Source organism: Mustelus asterias, chromosome 8 (assembly GCF_964213995.1).
Source record: "Mustelus asterias chromosome 8, sMusAst1.hap1.1, whole genome shotgun sequence".
Taxonomy (NCBI): Eukaryota; Metazoa; Chordata; class Chondrichthyes; order Carcharhiniformes; family Triakidae; genus Mustelus; species Mustelus asterias.
Window position 1 is genome coordinate 35,395,381 of NC_135808.1, and position 22,258 is coordinate 35,417,638.

Genomic DNA, 22,258 nt, shown 5'->3' on the forward strand with positions numbered 1-22,258 from the left:
TAGCAGAGTGTGTTTCAGCCAATAGGATTGACTTTTATTTAACTACATTATCTAAACATGCTATAATCTTGTACACGTCTATCAGATTTCCCGTCAATCAACCTTTGATACAACGAGAGCGCCACCCTCTTCTCCAACCTAACTTTGCAAACATACAAACAAAGAGCAAGACTACGCCATTCAGACTCTTGTGGCACCTCCACCATTTAATATTATGGCTGATTTAATGGTAATCTCAAATCTGCATTCTGCCTACCCCAGATAACCTATCACCCCCATGCTTCACAAGAATCTATCCATCTCTGCCTTAAAGACACTGCTTCTCTGGCTTTTTCAGGAAGAGAGTTACAAGTACTCACGTCCCTTTGAGAGAAATAAGATCACCTTGTATTCATTTTAAATGGACAACCACTTTTTAAAAATTAGTGACCCCGGTTCTAGATTCTCCCATAAGCGGAAACATCCTCCCACATCCATGCTGTCAAGACTGCTCAGGATCTTATCTTATAAGTCGTCTCATACTCTCCTAAATTCTAGCAGATACAAACTTTGCCTTATGAACTTTCCATATAAGGCAACTGTCCATTCCAGGTCTTAGTCTGGTAAACCATCTCTAAACTGCTTCAACGTAATTTACATCCTTATTTAAATAACATGACCAATACTGTACACAGTACTCCAGAGTCGGAATTTTACCGGCACGCCCGTCCAAGGCTCGCACGATCCCACCCAAGGCTAATGAAGAATGCTGTTCTGTGAGCCTTGCCCTCCCCGCCCGGCCGGTAAAATTCCAGCCCAGAAGTGGTTTCAGTAGTCCCCGGAATAACTGAAGCAGAACCTCCCCACTGTAAGATTTTGATAATTCTCCTAATTTTTAGAGTCTGCAACATATTTGGGTTTTATTCTGTAACCACAGTTTAAATTAATGGTTCAGTTAAAATTTCTGTTAAAAATTAGGAATGAAGGTAATTGGGGAACAAGAAGACAAGTTGCATGTCAGAGACTATACTTGATGAATTTATAATTTCAAAGGTGCCGCAAAGTCTGAATACAAAGGGTTTCCTGCATTGACTTCAACAGTCTGAATTTAGGATGACACCTTATTTTTTAACAAACTATAGATTAATTGAATTTATTAACCATGTTTGTGGAGCAGGACATCTGTAGTGAAGGAATAATATAATTTTCTGATATTATGATAGGAAGTGTTCTTAACTGATCATTTTAATAGCTTTAATGTGGGGCTTGGATTAAGCTATGTTGACAAAATAATCTGACTTTGACTTTCTTTGTGTCTGTTCTGTGTTGGGGTAAGAGTGTCATTTGTTTGTAATGAACGTAAACTTCAAAGGAAGCAAGAAATAGAGCTGGGTCTCAGTTTATGACCCATGAAACAGGGGAACTGTGACAAATACTTGTCTTTAGTTTACATTGCTCCAGTTACAGAGATGGATTGACACAAGACAATTTGCAACCTATAGCCAATAGAAGAGACAAATTTGTACCATTTCCAAAAGAAGGAAGCTCCAATTAATGAAACTGAGGAGCGAAAGTTGAGAAATCGTGATCTTTGTTGGCACAGTGATACCAAAGTTTCTGGAGTATAACTCTTCCAGACACATTTCAACATCACTTTAAAGGCAGAAAAAAAGAAAGATATTAGCTGTGTTGGCAGCATCAAGTAATCCTAGGATCTTGAGAGATGAGAAATGCGAAAGTAGATGTTGGCCCTTAGAGGATGGAAATTGTGGGGTAATAATGGGAAACTCAGAGGTGGCAGAGGCACTAAACCAATATTTTGTCTCTGTCTTCACAGTAGAAGATAATAATTCGGTCCCAAAAACTGCCATTAATACAGTGGAACTTGGTGAAATTTCTATAACCAAGGAGAAGGTACTCAGTAAATTGAAGGGTTCAAAAGTAGGTAAGTCCCAGGGACCTGATGGCCTACACCCTAGGGTGTTAAAGGAGGCAGAGATAGTGGATGCATTAGTTATGATATTCCAAAATTCCCTGGATTCCGGAAAGGTACTGGTGGATTGGAAACATGCTAATGTGACGCCCTTATTCAAGAAAGAAGGGAAACTATAGACCAGTCAGCTTGACCTCTGTGGTGAGAAAGTTGCTGGAGTCAATCATTAAGGAGGAGGTGACTGAGCATCTGGAAAAGCAAAGCTCAGTTCACCAGTATCAGCACTATTTTGTGAAGGGCAAGTCTTCTTTGACAAACCTGCTAGAGTTCTTTGAGGATGTAACCACCAAGGTAAATAACAGAGATCCTGTGGATGTGATCTATCTGGACTTCCAGAAGGCATTTGATAAGGTGCCACACAAGAGACTGATCCAGAAGGTTAGATCCCAAGGTGTTGGGGTAGAATAGTGGCTTGGATTGAAGATTGGTTGACTGATAGAGAGCAGAGGTTGGGGTAAATGGGTTCTTTTCCATTTGGCGATCTGTAACTAGTGGGGTCCTTCAGTTCTTGGACCACAACTATTTACAATCTATATCATTGATCTACAAGAAGGGACAGAATGCAACTTGGCAAAATTTGCTAATGACACAAAAGTAGGTGGGAAAGCAGGCTGCGATGAGGAGATAAAAAGTTAACAAATGGATATTGATAGGCTAGGGGAATGGGCCAGAATCTGGCATATGAGTTTAATGTGGATAAATGCAAGTTTATCCATTTTGGCCGGAAAACTAAAAGGGCAAATTATTATTTAAATGGGAAACAGATGCAAAAGGTGTCTGTACAGATGGAACTGGGTGTCCTTGTGCACGAGTCTCAGAAAGTGGGTATGTAGGTGCAGAATTTTATAAGGAAGGCAAATGGAATCTTGGCGTTTATTGCAAAGGGTCTAGAGTATTAAGGTAGAGAAGTGTTGTTACAATTGTATAAGGCATTGGTGAGACCACACTTAAAGTACTGTGTTCAGTTTTGGTCACCTTCTTTAAGGAAGGATGTGGTGGCACTGGAGGTGGTTCAGAAGAGATTGACTAGATTGATTCCAGGTTTGAAGGGGTTGTCGTATGAGAAGTGGTTGAGTGGTTTGGGCTTGGACTCGCTGGAGTATAGAAAAATGAGGGTATATAAAATACACAATGGCATTGATAAAGTAAATATTAACCAAATGTTCCCCATTCTAGAACAGTCTAGGACAAGAGGTCATAGCTGTAGACTAAGAGGAGGGGAGTTCAAGACAGAGATAAGAAACATCCATTTTTCGCAGAGGATTGTGAATCTATGAAACTCACTGCCCCAGAGTGCAGTAGATGCAGAATCAATAATGAATTCAAGAAAGATATAGATAATATTTGATCAAAAGCAGGATAAAGGGTTTTAAGGAAAAGGTAGGGAAGTGGAGTTAGGATGAGATGAAGATCAGCCATGATCATATAGGATTGTGAAGCGGGTTCGAAGGGCTGAATTACCTCATCTTGTTCCTACTTCCTATATTCCTTGTCTGTCCATTCCACTAGTTTATCTCTATCTTCTTGTCTGCCCATTCAACTGCCGTCCATGACTGTCTCTTCTCTCTCAGCCTTGACTGAGTGCCACGTGGTCCAAGGACAATTCGTACTCTCTGTGATCCTAAAAACAGATAGTATTCTCTGACTCCTAACTATGAACAAAGGACAATCTGTTCTCTTCCTGTCTTGGCTTTGATCCAAGTACTGTCTTTACTCTTTGGACCCAGACTAAGGACATTGCCTTTCAATGACTTCCCCATTAGCTTCACAACAGAAAGCTACACTCTCTGCTCCTCACACCCTTACTGAGTTCCTGTACGACCCACCTATCATGTGCCACAAAAACACATGCACACACACAATACCCTTTCCTATCCTGGAGGCTGTGTACTTAGGGAAGAGGTCCTGAGGAGCGTACATAGACAGCGAGGAAAAAGGTTAAGAATGAGGATCTCGAGGGTGGTAATCTCTGGATTACTTCCAGTGCCATTTGCTAGTGAGAGTAAGATCAGGAGAATATAGCAGATAAATGCGTGGCTAAAGAATTGGTGCAGGGGGCAGGGATTCAGATTCTTAGATCATTGGGATCTTTTCTGGAGCAGAGGTGAACTGTTTAAGAGGGACGGGTTGCATCTGAAGTGGAGGGGGACTAAAATCCTGGGGGGATTTTTGTAGCTCATGCTACAAGGGAGGGTTTAAACTAGATTGGCGGGGGAGGTTGTGGGGGGGGGGGGCGGGGGGAGCGGTGAGGATCCTCAGCAGCAGGGAAGCAAATGATGGGCTGAAAGGAGATGCAGTACTTAGCAACGGCAGCTGAATAGACATGATAGGCAGGAGCATAGCAGGGAGCAGGGAAAATCTGTTGGATTCAATTGCATGTATTTCAATGCAAGAGGGCTGGCAGGTAAGGCTGATGAATTCAGGGTATGGATAGGTATGTGAGACTGGGATATTATAGTCATAACTGAAACATGGCTAAGGGAGGGACAGGACTGGCAGCTTAATGTTCCAGGGTACAGGTGCTTTAGGTGGGACAGAGAAGGAGGAAAGAGAGGAGGGGGAGTTGCATTCTTGATTAAGGGGAGCATCACAGCAGTAGTCAGAGCTGAAATAACTGATGGATCATCCAAAGAGGCTTTGTGGGTGGAACTAAGAAATAAGAAGGGGATGGTGACCTTATTGGGGCTGTACTATAGGCCCCAAATAGTCAATGGGAATTAGAAGAACAAATATGCAGGGAGACTGGGGAGACTTGCAGGAGTAATTTTCAGGAATCTTTGAGGAATCACTGGAGGCAGGGAGGGTCCCAGAAGACTGGAAAGTAGTTAATGTAACACCGCTGTTTAAGAAGGGAGGGAGGCAGCAGATGGGAAATTATAGGCCGGTTAGCCTGACTTCGGTCACTGGCAAGATTTTAGAGTCCATTATTAAAGATGAGATCGTGGAGTACTTTGGAAGTGCATGATACAGTAGGACTGAGTCAGCATGGCTTCATCAAGGGGAGGTCATATCTGACAAATCTGTTAGCGTTCTTTGAGGAGGTAACAAGGAAGTTAGATAAAGGAGAACCAGTTGACATGATTTATTTAGATTTCCAGAAGGCCTTTGACAAGATGCCACATTGGAGACTGTTAAATAAGTTAAGAGCCCATGGTGTTCAGGGTAAGATCCTGGCATGGATAGATGATTGGCTTACTGGCGGAAGGCAGAGAGTGGGGATAAAGAGGTCTTCTTTCAGGATGGCAGGCGGTGACTAGTGGTGTGCCTCAGGGGTTGGTGCTAGGACCACAACTTTTCCCAATATACATTAACGATTTGGAAGAAGGAACTGAAGGCACCGTTGCTAAGTTTGCAGATGATACAAAGGTATGTAGAGGGACAGGTCGAATTGAGGAAGCAGGAGGGCTGCAGAAGGACTTGGACAGCTCGGAGAGGGTTGATTAGAGACACGTTGATTGGCAGTGTCTCAGAGGGATGTGTAGACCCGTTAGAACAAATCGCAATTACAAGGGAGGAAGTGTTAGGTGTTTTAGGAAGCATTAAGGTAGACAAATCCCCAGGGCCAGATGGCATCTGTCCTAGATTACTGAGAGAGACAAGAGATGAAATTGCTGGGCCTCTCACAGAAATCTTTGTCTCTTCACTGGATACAGGTGAGGTCCCAGAGGATTGGAGGATAGCAAATGTGGTCCCGTTATTTAAGAAGGGTAGCAAGGATAACCCAGGTAATTATAGGCCAGTGAGCTTGACGTCCGTGGTAGGGAAATTGTTGGAGAAGATTCTTAGAGATAGGATCTATACACATTTAGAACTGAATAGTCTCATTAGCGATAGACAACATGGTTTTGTACGAGGGAGATCATGCCTCACAAATTTGGTTGAGTTTTTTGAGGAGGTGACAAAAATGATTGATGAGGGAAGGGCCATGGATGTCGTCTACATGGATTTTAGTAAAGCATTTGACAAGGTCCCTCATGGCAGGCTGGTGCAAAAGGTTAAATCTCACGGGATCAAAGGTGAACTAGCTAGATGGGTACAGAACTGGCTTGGCCATAGAAGACAGAGGGTAGCAGTGGAGGGGTCTTTTTCTGATTGGAGGTCTGTGACTAGTGGTGTTCCACAGGGCTCTGTACTGGGGCCTCTGCTGGTTGTGATATATATAAATGATTTGGAAGAAGATGTAGCTGGTCTGATTAGTAAGTTTGCGGACGACACAAAGATTGCTGGAGTTGCGGATAGTGATGAACATTGTCAGAGAATACAGCAGGATATAGATAGGCTGGAAAATTGGGCGGAGAAATGGCAGATGGAATTTAATCCAGATAAATGCGAAGTGATGCATTTTGGTAGATCTAATGCAGGGGGGAGCTATACAATAAATGGCAGAACCATCAGGAGTATAGACACACAGAGGGATCTGGGTGTGCAAGTCCACAGATCCTTAAAGATGGCAGCACAGGTGGAAAAGGTGGTGAAGAAGGCATATGGCATCCTTGCCTTTATTGGATGGGGCATAGAGTATAAAAGTTGGCATATGATGTTGCAGTTATATAGAACGTTGGTTAGGCCACATCTGGAATACTGCGTCCAGTTCTGGTCGCCACACTACCAGAAGGACATTGAGGCTTTGGAGAGAGTGCAGAAAAGGTTTACCAGGGTGTTGCCTGGTATGGAGTGTATTAGCTATGCGGTGAGATTGAGTAAACTAGTGTTGTTCTCCCTGGAAAGACGGAGGTTGAGGGGCGACCTAATAGAGGTTTATAAAATTAAGAAGGGCATAGATAGGGTGAACAGTTGGAAGCTTTTTCCCAGATCAGAAATGACAAACACAAGGGGTCATAAGTTCAAGGTAAGGGGGGCAAGGTTCAATACGGATATGCGGGGGACGCATTTTACACAGAGGGTGGTGGGGGCCTGGAATGCACTACCAAGCAAGGTGGTTGACGCAAACACACTTGGATCATTTAAGACTTGTCTAGATAGCCACATGAACAGACTGGGAATAGAAGGATACAAAACGGATGGCCTAGTTAGGAACACATGATCGGTGCAGGCTTGGAGGGCCGAAGGGCCTGTTCCTGTGCTGTATTGTTCTTTGTTCTTTGAGAGTGGGCAAAGAAGTGGCAGATGGAATACAATGTGGAAAAGTGTGAGGTTATGCACTTTGGAAGGAGGAATGGAGGCATAGACTATTTTCTAAATAAGGAAATGCTTAGGAAATCAGAAGCACAAAGGGACTTGGGAGTCCTTGTTCGAGATTCTCTTACGGTTAACGTGCAGGTTCAGTCGGCAGTTAGGAAGGCAAAAGCAATGTTAGCATTCATGTTGAGTGGGCTAGAATACAAGAGCAAGGATGCACTTCTGAGGCTTTATAAGGCTCTGGTCAGACCCGATTTGGAGTATTGTGAGCAGTTTTGGGCCCCGTATCTAAGGAAGAATGTGCTGGCCTTGGAAAGGGTCCAGAAGAGGTTCACAAGAATGATCCCTGGAATGAAGAGCTTGTTGTATGAGGAACAGTTGAGGACTCTGTGTTTGCATTCGTTGGAGTTTAGAAGAATGAGGGGAGGATCTTATTGAAACTTACAGGATACTGCGAGGCCTGGATAGAGTGGACATGGAGAGGATATTCCCACCAGTAGGAAAAACTAAAACCAGAGAGCACAACCTCAGACTAAAGGGCGATTCTTTAAAACAGAGATGAGGAGCAATTTCTTCACCCAGAGAGTGGTGAATCTGTGGAACTCTTTGCCACAGAAGGCTGTGGAGGCCAGATCATTGAGTGTCTTTAAGACAGAGATAGACAAGTTCTTGATTAATAAGGGGATCAGGGGTTATAGGGAAAAGGCAGGAGAATGGAGATGAGAAAAATATCAGCCATGATTGTATGGTGGAGCAGACACGATGGGCTGAGTGGCCTAATTCTGCTCCTATGTTTTATGGTCTAATGGTAATGGGATTGTCATAGTTGGGCATTTTAATTTTCCTAACATAGACTGGGACTGCCATAGTGTTAAGGGGTTAGATGGAATGGAATTTGTTAAGTGTGTTCAGGAAATCTTCCTCAGGCAGTATGTGGAGGGTCCTACTCAGGAAAGGGCAAAACTTGACCTCCTCTTGGGAATAGGACAGGGCAAGTGACTGAGGTGACGGTGGGGAACCACTCTGGGACCAGTGACCATAGTTCGATTAATTTTAAAATTGTTCTGGAAAGGGACAAAACTAGTCCACAGGTGCAAGTTCTAAATTGAGGCAAGGCAAATTTTGATGGAATTAGGCAGGAGCTTGCAATGGCTGACTGGAGTAGCTTGTTTGAGGGTAAAGGGACCTCCGGCAAATGGGAGGCCTTCAAATGTGAAATAGCTAGAGTTCAGGGTCTATAAGGTCCTGTTAGGATTAATGGCAAGGCTGGCAGGTGTAGGGAACACTGGATAACAAAACATATTGAGGTTTTGCCAGGGAAAAGAAGGAGGCATGGACAGGTACAAGCAGCTGGAATCAAGGGATTCCCTGGAGGTGTAAAGGGGATACAGGAATATAACCAAGAAGGAAATTAGGAGGGCAGAAAGGGGGCATGAGGTAGCTTTGGCTGAGAGGATTAAGGTGAATCAAAAGGGGTTCATTAAGTATATTAAAGGAAAACGAATAACTAGAGAAAGAATAGGATCCCTCAAGGACACAAGTGGACACACGTGTGGAACCTCAGGAAATGGGTGAGGTCTCAATGAATATTTCTCCTCTGTGTTTACCATGGAGAAAGACATGAAGACTTGGGAACCCGGGAATGTTAGTAGTGATATATTGGGGACAGTTCGCATTACAGTAGAGGAGGTGATGGATGTGTTAAAATGTATGAAGGTGGATATATCTCCTGGCCCTGACCAGGTATATCCAAGAACACTGCGTGAGGCTAAAGAAGAAATTGCGGGAGGCCTGGCTGAGATATTTGCATCATTGTTAGCCACGGGTGAGGTACCAGAAGACTGGAAGGTAGCAAATATTGTGCCCTTATTTAAGAAGGGCTGCAAAGAAAAGCCTGAGAATTATAGACCGGTTAGCCTAACATCTGTGGTGGGTAAGTTACTAGAGAAGTTTCTGAGGGATAAGGTAAGATATACAGGCATTTGGAAAGACAGGGTTTGATTAAGAGTAGTCAACATGGCTTTGTGCATGGGAGATCATGCCTTACAAATTTGTTGGAATTCTTTGATGAAATGACCAGGAAGGTTGATGAGGGCAGGGTAGTAGACATAGTCTATATGGACTTCTGTAAGGCCTTTGATAAAGTTCCACGTGGTAGACTGCTCTGGAAGGTTAGATCACATGGAATCCAGGGAGAGCTGGCAAATTGGATATGCTTGGCTTGATGGTAGGAAGCAGAAAGTTACGTGGAAGGATGCTTGTCGGACTGGAAGCCTGTGACTAGTGGTGTGCCTCAGGGGTCAGTGCTGAACCCATTGCTGTTTGTTAACTATATCAATGATTTGGATGAGAATGTACAAGGCATGATCAGTAAGTTTGCAGATGACTTTAAAATAGATGGTATTGTAGACAACGATGAAAGTTATCAAATATTGAAGCAGGACCTTGATCAGCTGGGGAAGTGGGCCGAGAAATGGCAAATGGAGTTCATAACAGATAAGTGTGAGGTGTTGCATTTTGGAAAGTCAAATAAGGTAGGACTTTCACGGTGAATGGTAGGACCTTAGGGAGTATTGTGGAACAGAGGGTCTTTGGAATTCAGGTGCACAGTTCTCTAAAGGTGGAGTCAAAGAACAACAAGAACAAAGAACAGGTTGTTAGGGCGGTGAAGAAGGTTTTTGGCATGCTGGCCTTCATCAGTCAGGGCATTGAGTATAGAAGTTGGGAAGTTATGTTGCAGTTCTACAGGATGTTGGTGAGGCCGCACCTGGAGTATTGTGTTCAGTTTTGGTCACCTTGCTATAGGGAAGATGTTATTAAACTGGAGAGAGTGCAGAAGAGATTTACAAGGATGTTGCCAGGACTCAAGGAACTGAATTATAGGGAAACCGAACAGGCTAGGATTTTTCTTTGGAGCATAGGAGACTGAGGGGATATCTTATAGAGGTGTATAAGATCATGAGAGGCATGGATAGGGTGAATACACTTAAGTCTTTTTCCCAGGGTTGGGGAATCGAGAACTGGAGGGAATATGTTTAGGATAAGAGGGGAAGGAATGAATGGGAACCTGAGGAGCAACTTTTTTTACACAGAGGGTGGTACTTATGTGGAATGAGCTGCTGGAGGAAATGGTTGAGGCAGGGATATTGACAACATTTAAAAGGCATTAAAAGGACAGATATAGAGATAGGAAAGGTTTAGAGGGATATGGGCCAAATGCAGGCAAATGGAGTTAGCTGAGATGGGCTTTTTGGTCGGTGTGAATCAGTTTGGGCTGAAGGGCCTATCTCCGTGCAGTACATTCTATGATTCGTTCCCATTCCTAATTTTCACCTCCCATCCACCCTGTTGTTTTTCAGTGTTTATTTTTCCTTTTTGGACCCCAGCTTCCCACCCCTCAGTCTTCCCTCTGCATTCCATTGTTTCCTCTCCTCCTCCACACTTGGCAATGCCATCCTGCCCCTCTGCCTTCCATTGATTCCCCCCTCCCTGAAACTTCATATAATGCCTCCCTGTCCCTTTGCCGCCATGTGTTTATCATTCATTTCCCCCCTCCCCGATCATAATACTGGTCTCTGTCTGAATGTTCAGCCCTGTCTGAGTACCACTGCACAGTGCTGCCCCTGTGACTATAGAGGCACACACCGGAGATGGTCCAACCCTACAATGCCAGTAGTGTGGCACTCCACTGGATTTGCTTTGGGACAAGTGCAGCACTGTGGCAGGTAAGCAAGGAATATTGGACTCACCTTAAAATTGCAGGTAAATTTAGAACAGACCGCTGCACGCCAACTTTTTCACTTGTGATTCAGACCCACTGATTTCCCGCTGGAGTGATGCAAGATTGGAAGGTGGCCCATGATTCTGACCAGCGTTGGATTTAATGAACATCTATGAAATGTTAATGAATGCCAATGTCATTCACACCACTCGGCAGTGGGATACCCAAACAGCCATTAACCCACCATTGGGAGAATCGCAAACTATGTTCAAGCCGGCCAGATTCCAATATGTTGACTCCTGCTAAAGTCTCCAATCGTACCCGACACAAAACTTGACATGCACAGGATGGAAAAGTTCCACCTACAGTCCTGGCACAGTCATAGAATCAATCTATGAGTCACAATCACTCCCAACAGAGGGTCAAACTCTAAGTCACAGTCACTCCCCAGTCACACAGTCAATCTCCGAGTCACTCCCAAGGTCACTCCTGGAGTCTCCTGTGTACCCACTCTTCTTTACTTCTTCCCTCTGTCTCAATTTTCTCATGTTCCTCTCCCTCCTGTGCCCCTCTCTCCTGTTCCCACTCTCTCCTGGGCCCCTCTCCCTTCGGTGCATGTGCTGCTGACCAAGGCAGCATGTCGTCGCTGCCTTGGATATTGTGGGTCTTCCTCTGCTGATCTGCTGTCAAACACATCCGAGGCTACACATCCCACACTGATGTTGTCAGTTTGAAAGCCTCCGAGGATGAAGAATGCTATTCCCACACTAGAAATCTCTGTCAAACTTTAACAGGGGAACCATCAATGGGCGGGGCCAGCCAGTAAAATCACGGCCATAATCTTTAAAGTGCTCAGGTCTTCACTTCCAAATGGCATCTCTGCAAATTAAGTAACATCCTCTGTAAACACTTTGGAGCAGATAGAAGCTGTTTGAGAAAGATACTTTGAAATGGTTTGTGGTCAGATTCTACCATCACTTTTTCTCTCCCAAACAGATACTGGTTGAAATGCTGACAAGCAAAGACAATATCCTGGCACTCTTTCTCAATCTGTGCATAGCATTGTTCAGTTTGTGTTAATGCTCTGGATGCAAACACAACTGGTTGTCCTTGCTGCATGAGGGTTGCTCCAAGTCCTGCTTCACTGGCATCTCACTGCAGGGTGACTTCATCATTGACATCATAGTAACTCAGCACTGGCATTGTCGTTACTATTGTTCGATGTGAGTGAAAGCTGCTTCTTGTTCTGTGTCCCAATACCAGTGAACATCCTTTGCAGTGAACTTGTGTAGAGATTCACACTCTGATGACTGTCTGATTGACAGGCATCAATTTGATTTAGGTGGTTTGCTTGTAGGTTTACAGATGCTTCAGTAACAGAATTCCTCCCTGTGTAAAAGCTGCATTCTACATCAGATTTCTCCCATGTGTGAGTGTTTTTTAAAATTCATTCATGTGATGTGGGTGCCGCTGGCTGGCCAGCATTTATTGCCCATCCCTAGTCGCCCAAGGGCAGTTGAGAGTCAACCACATTGCTGTGGCTCTGGAGTCACATGTAGGCCAGACCAGGAAAGGACGACAGATTTTCTACCCTAAAGGACATTAGTGAACCAGATGGGTCATTCCGACAATCAACAATGGTCTCACGGCCATCAATAGATTCTTAATTCCAGATTATTTTTATTGAATTCAAATTCCACCATCTGCCATGGCGGGATTCAAACCCAGGTCCCCAGAACATTAGTTGAGTTTCTGGATTAATAGTCTAGCGATAATACCACTAGGCCATTGCCTCCCATGTGTGGATGCGTTGGGCCAGGAGATACACTGACTGTGTGAAAGCCTTATCACACATCTACCTCACAGCTGAATGGTTTCTCATTAGCATGTATGTACAGGTGCCTCAGAAAAGCAGAACGGCGTGTGAAAATCTTGTCACAAACATCACAACTGAAGAGTTTCTCCTCTGTGTAAATTGTCTGGTGTGCCAGGAGTCAAAGTTGTCACAAAAGCTTCATCAGGAACCTCAGAATCTCCTGTGTGGATTCTCTGATGGAGCAGGAGGTTCCACAAACTCCATCAAATCAGCCAATATTCTACACTTCCCTAAAGTGCACATTGGAATCCAATGGGGGAAAATCCTGTGAATGCTGGAAATCTGATAGAGATTCGGAAAATGCTAAAATCCTCAGGTCAGGAAACATCTGTGGAGAAAGAAGCAACCCCTCTGCAGCATTTGACATGGCCAACCACACTATCCTCCTGCAACTCTTCTCTGCTGTCCAGTCAGTGGGACAGTTGTGACTTGTGTGAGTTTTTCCTCTTCAGTTATATACACAGAATCTCCTGCAATGGTGAATCTTCCCACCGCCATCGCTCTGATTCCTACCAAGGGTCAATCTCTGCTTTTCAATTCGATTCAGCCGCTCGGGGCTCGCGCTTCCTCACATTCCAATGTGGGCGGCTCGGTAGCACAGTGGTTAGCACTGCTGCCTCACAGCGCCAGGGACATGGGTTTGATTCCCGTCTTGGGTCACTGTCTGTGTGGAGTTTGTACGTTCTCCCCATGTCTGCATGGGTTTATTCCCACATTCTGAAAGACACGCTGGTTAAGTGCATTGACTCGAACAGGCGCCGGACGGTGGCGACTAGCAGAATTTCACAGTAACTTCATTGCAGTGTTAATGTAAGCCTTACTTGTGACTAATAAATAAACTTTAAGTTTTATTCCAACTCCCAAACGCTGGGCACCAATGGTCGCTGCGCGTGGCAGAACTACAACTCCCATCAGGCATTGCGGACAGTCTCTGCCCCTGGACATCCCACACTGATGATGTCAGTTTGAAAGCCTCCGAGGATGAAGAATGCTATTCCCACACTAGAAATCTGTCAAACATTTACCAGGGAAACTGAGCCAGCAGCTGCAATAAGTGAGGTTTTATTCAGATGGGACAATGACAAGTTTAAATCTCCACCTGATCTGCTGCTCAAAGTCGCCTCCGTTTCACCGGTCAGTTTCCCAAACTTCAGGAAACTCATGTTACTCCAGAAATATTAGGATTGGCTGTGAGAGACGTCAATCAGAGAGCCCACCCACTCTGCCCATTCCCTCCTCTTCCTCTTTCACAGCTGCTTCACTTCCTGTAGGGACTGAAAACCAAGTGAGGAGATGGTGAGTGAAGGAGCAGAATTTATAATAATTACATTGCATAATCTCCACACTAATGTTCAGGTAGTCTGACTATCCTGTGGGGAATCAGGTGTGGGAATGCCCCTTATGCTGTGTGAGAAGATCCAGCTGAGAGACCTGTTTACTCGGTGCTTTGTGCTGAGCTGTTTGATTGGAGCTGTGTGTTGGATATTGAGTGTGTTTATTGGAAGCATTTCCCTTCTGATTTACAGGCTGAGTTTTGTTGATGGGTCATTGCTGAATATGAGAAGGTGAGGTGTAATTATCTGGCAGGGGCGGAAACACATTTATTGAAATGTCTTTAAAGATTTTACCTGAAGGCCTCGGCCTTTCCCAAAAGCCTGGATTTGGATTTGATAGTTTTGCCCAGTGCTGTGTCTGATAGCTGAATTTGGGATGTCCAGTCTGAGTGAGTGCAGTGTATCTAATTTCCCAGGATAAACCAGAACCCTTCGATCAGCTACACTGCAGTGATATTTTCCTTTGCTTCCAGCACTTCCTGCCCAATGTGTTTCCTTCATATAATTTTGGAAAGTAAGGGGAGAAATGTCAAAATTTCCATTGAATTACCGTTTCTCCTGAATGTTTTTATATAAAATACAAACTCTAAGGATAATGCTGGTCTTTGCCAGCATAACTTGAGCTCAGAGTAAACTGATAGTGCATTTTACAATATAATAGCTGACTGGAACTCACTGTGGAACAGTCTCTGAGGAATCAGTCCCTTCAACAAAGGAAGAGAGGAACTTGGAGGAAATCGTGTTTACTTTTCCTGTTTTACAGAAGGATTGCACTGTGCTACACCAGAGAATACAGAGAGGATAGAGACCACAGATAGATCCTGACCATCACCCAAGGAACAGCTGCATAATTGGGGGATGACATCCAGTCCCTTCACAGCATTGCCCAACACAGAGAAGGTTGGGCAGTGAAACCATTACCTGGAAATCAGTCGGGTCAGGGGAGCTTTGACATATCATCAGATCTGAACCAGGTCAGTCGCGTGGAACCTTCCATCAGAACCAACCTTTCTGAAGGTTTGACTGTGGGCAGTTGGTCAGGTTGAGGCTGGGAAGTGTGAGTGGATTCCAAGTGTGGTGAGAGCTCCAATCATTCATTGAACCAGAGACTTCAATCATGCATTGAACCAGAGAATTCATTGAGACCTCAGGAAACTCATGTTACTCCAGAAATGGAGATGGTGAGTGAAGGAGACTCACTCCTATAGGTGATAGACTGTTCAACTGTGAGGTATATGGGGAGAGCTCCATGGGCTTGTAAGATCTCTGAACACACAGTTGCATCAAAAGTTCCACCTATAACAACAACAGGAACATGGAAGAGAAAGTATTCAGGTGTGAGATGTGTGACAAATCATTCTCATCACTATCAGTACTTCGCTCACACCAACGCGTTCACACAGGAGAGAAACCATTCAGGTGTATGATGTGTGATGAATCATTTTCGCAGTCAACGCGCCTCTTGCATCATCAGAGTAGTCACACAGGAGAGAAACCATTCACATGTATTGTGTGTGACAAATCATTCTCAACATCATCCAACCTTCGCTCACACCAACACGTTCACACAGGAGAGAAACCATTCAGGTGTATGGTGTGTGACAAATCATTCTCACAGTCAACACACCTCCAGCAGCATCAGAGGATTCACACAGGGGAGAAACCATTCAGATGTGAGTCCTGTAATAAATCATTCTCTCAGTCATCAGATCTCCGCATACACCAATGCATTCACACAGGAGAGAAACCATTCACATGTATTGTGTGTGACAAATCATTCTCAACATCATCCAATCTTCGCTCACACCAACATATTCACACAGGAGTGAAACCATTTAAGTGTGATGTGTGTGACAAATCATTCTCGCAGTCAACGCGCCTCCTGCACCATCAGAGGATTCACACTGGGGAAAAACCATTCAGATGTGAGTTCTGTGATAAATCATTTTCACAGTCATCAGATCTCCGTGTTCACCAACGCATTCACACAGGAGAGAAACCATTCACATGTATTGTGTGTGACAAATCATTCTCAACATCATCCAATCTTCACTCACACCAACATATTCACACAGGAGAGAAACCATTCACATGTATTGTGTGTGACAAATCATTCTCAACATCATCCAATCTTCACTCACACCAACACGTTCACACAGGAGAGAAACCATTCAGATGTGAGTCCTGTGATAAATCATTCTCGCAGTCAACACGCCTCCTGCTCCATCAGAGGATCCACACCCTTCAAATGGGAGGTTTGTGATGAAGCCTTTGTGACATCTTTAACTCTCCTGGGCCACCAGTCAATTCACACAGGAGAGAAAATCTTTGGGTGAAATCTTGAGACAAGGCGTTCAACCACTCCTAATCTCCTGAGGCACAAGCGAATCCTCACTGGTGGGAAACTATTCTGGTGTAACATATGTGACAAAACTTTCACAAAGTCAGTGCATCTCCTGGTCCATCAACACATTCACACAGGGGAGAAACTAAATCTTATAGTTGTGAGTGCTATAATAAAGCCTTCATACAATTGTTGGAACATCAGCAAATCCACATATAGACTATTGAAACCAAGTTCAAGCAAATTTGTTGTCAGAATGTGAATCTCTGCAGAAGTTCACTGCAAAGTATGTTCAGTGGTATGGGGGCACAGAACAAGAAGCAGCTTTCACTCACATCAAACAACTAGTGACAACAACACCGGTACTGAGGTACTGTGATGTCAATGATGAAGTCGCTCTACAGAGATGCCAGTGAAACAGGACTTGGAGCAACCCTCATGCATCAAGGACAGTCGGTTGTGTTTGTATCCAAAGCATCAACACAAATTGAACGATGCTTTGCACGGATTGAGAAATTGGATATTGTCTTGTCAGCATTTCAACTAGTACCTGTTTGGCAGAAAGATAGTGACAGTAGAGTCTGACCACAAACCACTTCAAAGCATCTTTCTCAAACAGCTTCTATCTGTGTTAGGGTGCCAGTTCGGAACCTCAAGGTAAGTTATGAAGCCAGACTAGACCCCAACAATTTTTATGTTTTGGCATGAATGTGAGGATAGGCTATTTCGCTCTAGGTGTGATTCTACTGACAAACTAGGGAGCTTTCATCAAAACAAAGTTTAACTATAACAAATGAATTTGCTTAACCTTTTACAGTTGAACGCTACTTAAAATGAAAGGAAACACTTCTAAGTTCTACCTTATCACTATTCAGTTCCAATCAAGCAATATTTATTTTATGGACTTAAAACCTACTTTAAACATAGTTAGCAAAACCCAGGCATGCTTGCTTTAATTAAACATTGTTAAATAGTCTTGGAGCTTTCAGAACGAGAGAATGAGTTTCAGCAGAACACCTCTGACTTCAAGCAATTCCCAGCTAGAACTGCAGTTTAAAACTAGTTAGCAAATCCAGAGATACTTGGGTTAGCACGGTGGCACAGTGGTTAGCACTGCTGCCTCACAGCGCCGGGGACCCAGGTTCAATTCCGGCCTCAGGTTACTGGCTGTGTGGAGTTTGCACGTTCTCCCTGTGTCTGCGTGGGTTTCTTCCAGGTGCTCCGGTTTCCTCCCACACTCCAAAGATGTGCGGGTTAAGTTGATTGGTAATGATAAATTGCCCCTTAGTGTCAGAGGGACTAGGAGGGTAAATATGTGGCGTTGCAGGGATGGAAACTGGGTGGGATTGTTGTTGGTGCAGGCTCAATGGCCCAAATGGCCTGCTCCTGCAATGCAGACTCTATGAACTGCCCTGGAGCTTTCAGAAAACTTCTGCAGAGAGAGAGAGCCTCTTCTTTCTACCAGCTCTGGGCAGCAACTGTTCTTTGTTTAAAATGAAAATGTTTTTTCCTGCAAGCCTAGCTCCTCCCATTGCTACATCATTATACAATCCTGTCAATCAATCCAATCAAAAACTCACATGACTCTACAAACACCAGCCTATTAATTCTACAAAATAACACACTCCTGGCTAAAATGAGTTGTTATCCTACTCTCAGCTTCTGAGCTGCAGGTATACCAAGACAAACTGACTGCATCTTAAAGCAGTCTTCCTCAAACATAAAATATATCAAAATAACACAGTATCATCACCATGCTCCAACGTGTTTACAAAGGATGTTACTTCATTTTCAGAGATATCACTTGAAAGTGAAGTATGAGCAAGGGAAGCAGATGTACATCGCCAACTTGCTGTGGAGATCTGTCATGACGCTGGTACAGAATGTGAAATCTCTGTACCAGCAAACCTTTCAGTGTGGCGTGTGCCAGGTTTATTTCACTAAGTGTTCCTCACCAAGCACCGACATCTCCACAGGGACTTGGAACTGGGTCACCTTCTCTCCAATTCTCTTTGAAGGAAGTGATGATGCTGGCACAGAGTGTGAAATCTTCAGATTCAACAAGAAGGAACAGCACAACATGCTATGGAATCATTAACCCAGCAGAGACATTGAATCTGACAGACAAGGGTGTTGCTCAGATCAAGCAAATGATACAATCAGATACAACTCTTCAAATGTTACAGGAAGTTGTGATGAAAGGATGGCCTCAAACCTCCAAGGACACACCTGTTGCTGTAAGAGAGTATTGGGCAGACAGAGATGAAATTATTTCTCAAGATGGTAACTTGTACAAAGGGACTGGGGTCATTAGCCCTAAAGAGATGCTGAAGCACAGCCACACAAACCATCAAGGAATGGAGTCTGGTCTGAGGAAGGAAATGAAATGCTCCATTGGTCAAACATGAGCAATAAGATTAAGAACCACATCAGCCAGTGAAGTTCTTGTCGTAAACATCGAGGTAAGCAAGACAAAGCTGCTCATGACTCATTACATCCCAGGCAGACCACGGGTGAAGCTTGGAGTAGACCACTTCACTCTCACTGGAACTGATTATCTCATCTCCATCAACTATTCAGACTACTGGGAATTAAACCAGCAGACATCAACAACTACCTGCGAGATTGTAGAATGTCTGAAAGCACATTTCAGTTGTCTGGCATTCCTGTAATTGTGATGAGTGACAATGGCCCTCAATTCATGAGTAAAGAATTTAGATACTTGATGAGTATTTGAATGATCTCCACAGTAACCCCAGTCAAGTGCAAAGGCTGAGGCAGCGGTGAAAATTCTAAAATGATCATCAAAACATTGAATCAATCCAGTACAGATGTGTAAAAGGTAATCTCAGAGTGGAGAAACACACCTATAGAAGGCATGGAAAGTTGTTCAGTCCAGTGACTAACATCATGCTGCACCCAGACTACTCTTCCAACAGCTAAAAAACTAGAGGCCAGAAGTAGTAACAGGAGTGAGTAACAAGATGAAAGTGAAATGTGAGAAAGATGAATTTCACTTTGATAAAGCTGCCACATCGTTACCGGAGCTGAGAATTGGAGACCTGATCAGAGTTATGAACATTCAATGCATTCAACAATTGTCAGCTCACTTGCAGACATCTACATGCAACAGACAGCTGGAGAGACAAGAGAGTGGCGCAGGAGTGAGGATGATAGGGGTAGAAACACAGGAGGGAGAGTGTTATTTACTCTCCTCTGCTCTCCCCCAGCTTCTATCTCCCCTTCTCTCCTCGCTACCATCCTTTCCTGCCTCTCCTCCTCCTCCTCATTTCTGTGTCTCTTCTATCTCCCTCTCCTATTTCAGCTCCACCATCTTTTTACCTCGTTCTTTCTGCTACCTCTCTCCTCAATTCCTCCCTGCTCTCCTGGCTCCCCTCCTCTTGCCTCTGTTCTATTGTCTCCTTTTTCCCTTCCTTCAGTGTTCTGAAGATGAGAGGGATAGAGAGAAAATTCGCCATTTTAATCTATCAAAATGAAAAACAAAACAGAAACTCCGTACAATATAACTGAGTTAAAAATGGTCTGTAGTTTGCTGAAATATTTGAGAAAGGATGTACTGGCACTGGAGGGGATGCAGAGGAGAGCTATTAGGTTGATTCCAGAGTTGAGAGGGTTGGTTTATGAGGACACACTGAGTAGACTGAGGCTATACTCATTGGAATTTAGAAGAATGAGGGGAGATCTTATAGAAACATATAAAATTATGAAGGGAATAGATAAGATAGAAACAAGGAGGTTGTTTCTACTGGTGAGTGAAACTATAACTAGGGGGCATAGCCTCAAAATAAGGGGAAGCAGATTTAGGACTGAGTTGAGGAGGAACTTCTTCACCCAAAGGGTTGTGAATCTGTGGAATTTCCTGCTCAGTAAAGCAGTGGAGCTACCTTGTTGAATGCTTTTAAGATAGATAGATTTTTGAACAGTAAAGGAATTAAGGCAGGCAGGTAAATGGAGCTGAGTCCATGAAAAGATGAGCCATGATCTTATTAAATGGCGGAGCAGGCTCGAGGAGCCAGATGGCCTCCTACGTCTCCAAGTTTCTATGTAATTGCTGTTCACAGCATGTAGACTGGAGTCATGAATATGGTTGGCTGTTGGTGCCCAAAAACCCTGAGTGTAATTTGAAGAGCCGCCTCAAACAGGTGCAATCGCCAGAAACTCACCACTCTCATTATTCCCATCTGGGGCTGTGGTCATTTCTCTGGTTGGTACCAGCTTCCTGGATGATGTTTAATAAACCAGTGTTTCAGATTTCAAAAGTTTAATTTACTTTTGACAAAACTTCCATTTGAAATTCCTGATCCTTTGAATTGTCAGATTACCCTGATAAAACCAACAAGGAGTATTACTAAAACAAATATTTCTAAAATTGTGGAACCAATTGAAGCAGTTGTATTTAAGGATTGTGATGTGATTGATTTCATGATTGGATAATTTCTTCACTCATTCTACAACACATTTTTGTTTCAATAAATGGTGATGGGGGAGGGGGATTTTTATACAGGCAGCACAGAACCTCAGGAATTTTTAACGTTGTCTTGTAAACAACTTCAATCCATGTTCATTGAATAAACTGGAGTCGGTCTTAAAAGATCCCATAACACTACGTTGTAGAAGAGGAAGGAAGTTATTCCTGACGTTTTGGTCAGTATGTGTTACACAATCAACATCTCAAAAGCAGATTACTCAGTCATTATCACACTGCTGTTTGTGGAAACTTGCTCTTGTTGTGAAAATCTAGTTTATAATTTCCGTTTAACTTTTATCTTTTGGAATTAAAATGTTCACTGTATATAAATCAGGTCACCTGTTTGAGAAACTGGTAATAACTTGTTGATGTAAATATAATTGAAACAAGCTTGGAGTTTATTACAGTAAAAAGCTAACCCGTGTTTATCTTACAAGGTCAGGGGTAGAGGTGTGAAAGCGGTAAGCAACAGAGGATCATCTTTAAGTTTATAATGGAGCCAAAAAGCTAAAAGATTGAAATTATGGGTGTGGTTTCCAGATGAAAAGAAGCTGAGTGAACATGGGGGTTTCCTCATCGGCCCAGTGAGTCCAGAGAGAAGACTATCACATGCAGTAATGTTAAGTAGGCATAGGGTTGGGTAGAAGGTTATTTTGTTCAGTTTCGCTGGCTGTTTGCTCACAGAAGATAACTGCAGTTTTGCCTTGATGTAGACTGCATCTTGCTCGATTACGAGAAACAAGAGATGATTGTTCATCAGACATGCACATTAACCAGAGAAAATACTAACTTTATCATTCACTGCAAGGAATGTGGCTGCAGGTCAAGCTCAGTTTGGATGGTGTGAGGGAAAATCAGCTTGAAGATTTGCCTAGATTGAAGCTAGTGGAAGAAATCTACAGTGGTCCTCATAGTGCTTTTTATCAGAAAGCAGTCAGCAGAGTTAGTTTGGCAGCTGTCACAGGCGGTTGGGTATCTGCCAACAAAATAAACAAAAATCTGAGGCATCCAAATTTGTGAGGTTTTAAAGGAAAGTTGAAAGTGTCGTTCAGCTACAAAGCTAATGGAGAATAGCAGGATCACGGTGGGCTGTGGCATGCCTTTGGCTTGGTCCCTGAAGAGATGAGTGAACCTCAAAGATACTATTGATGATTCAGGGAACTCTCGGGGAGGTGAGGGGTGGGGTGGGGGGGGGGAAGTAAAGTAAGAAATAGAACTGGGTTCGTAGCATGAGTGATGAGGTAATAATGTAGTGTTAAGTTAATGGCGCTTGCTTTGTTTTAATTCTTTTACAGACAATAAAGTTTGTTTTTGTTTAAAAACCTAAGTCTTATGGCGTGGTTGATCATGGGATGTTCAGATTTCACTTCAGACACTGAAGGT

At 43.6% G+C, this 22,258-nt stretch overlaps 4 protein-coding genes across 4 annotated transcripts in view; 1 reads left to right on the plus strand and 3 right to left on the minus strand.

The window, feature by feature from the left end:
* Positions 1-13,837, minus strand: part of LOC144497040 (uncharacterized) — a 74,288-nt gene extending 60,451 nt beyond the window's left edge. Inside the window, exon 1 of the mRNA XM_078217766.1 lies at positions 13,808-13,837. The gene's annotated coding sequence lies outside the window, so the exon portion shown is untranslated. The remainder of the gene's footprint in view (positions 1-13,807) is intronic.
* Positions 1-22,002, plus strand: part of LOC144497556 (uncharacterized) — a 60,931-nt gene extending 38,929 nt beyond the window's left edge. Inside the window, exon 5 of the mRNA XM_078218980.1 lies at positions 15,321-22,002. Within this exon, the coding sequence (XP_078075106.1) occupies positions 15,321-16,305 (985 nt within the window). The 3' untranslated portion in view covers positions 16,306-22,002. The remainder of the gene's footprint in view (positions 1-15,320) is intronic.
* The window catches only part of LOC144497015 (uncharacterized), a 507,438-nt gene that overhangs the window by 306,805 nt on the left and 178,375 nt on the right, over positions 1-22,258 (minus strand). The gene's annotated exons all lie outside the window — the stretch shown is intronic.
* Positions 1-22,258, minus strand: part of LOC144497025 (uncharacterized) — a 335,427-nt gene that overhangs the window by 288,669 nt on the left and 24,500 nt on the right. The window lies entirely within an intron of this gene.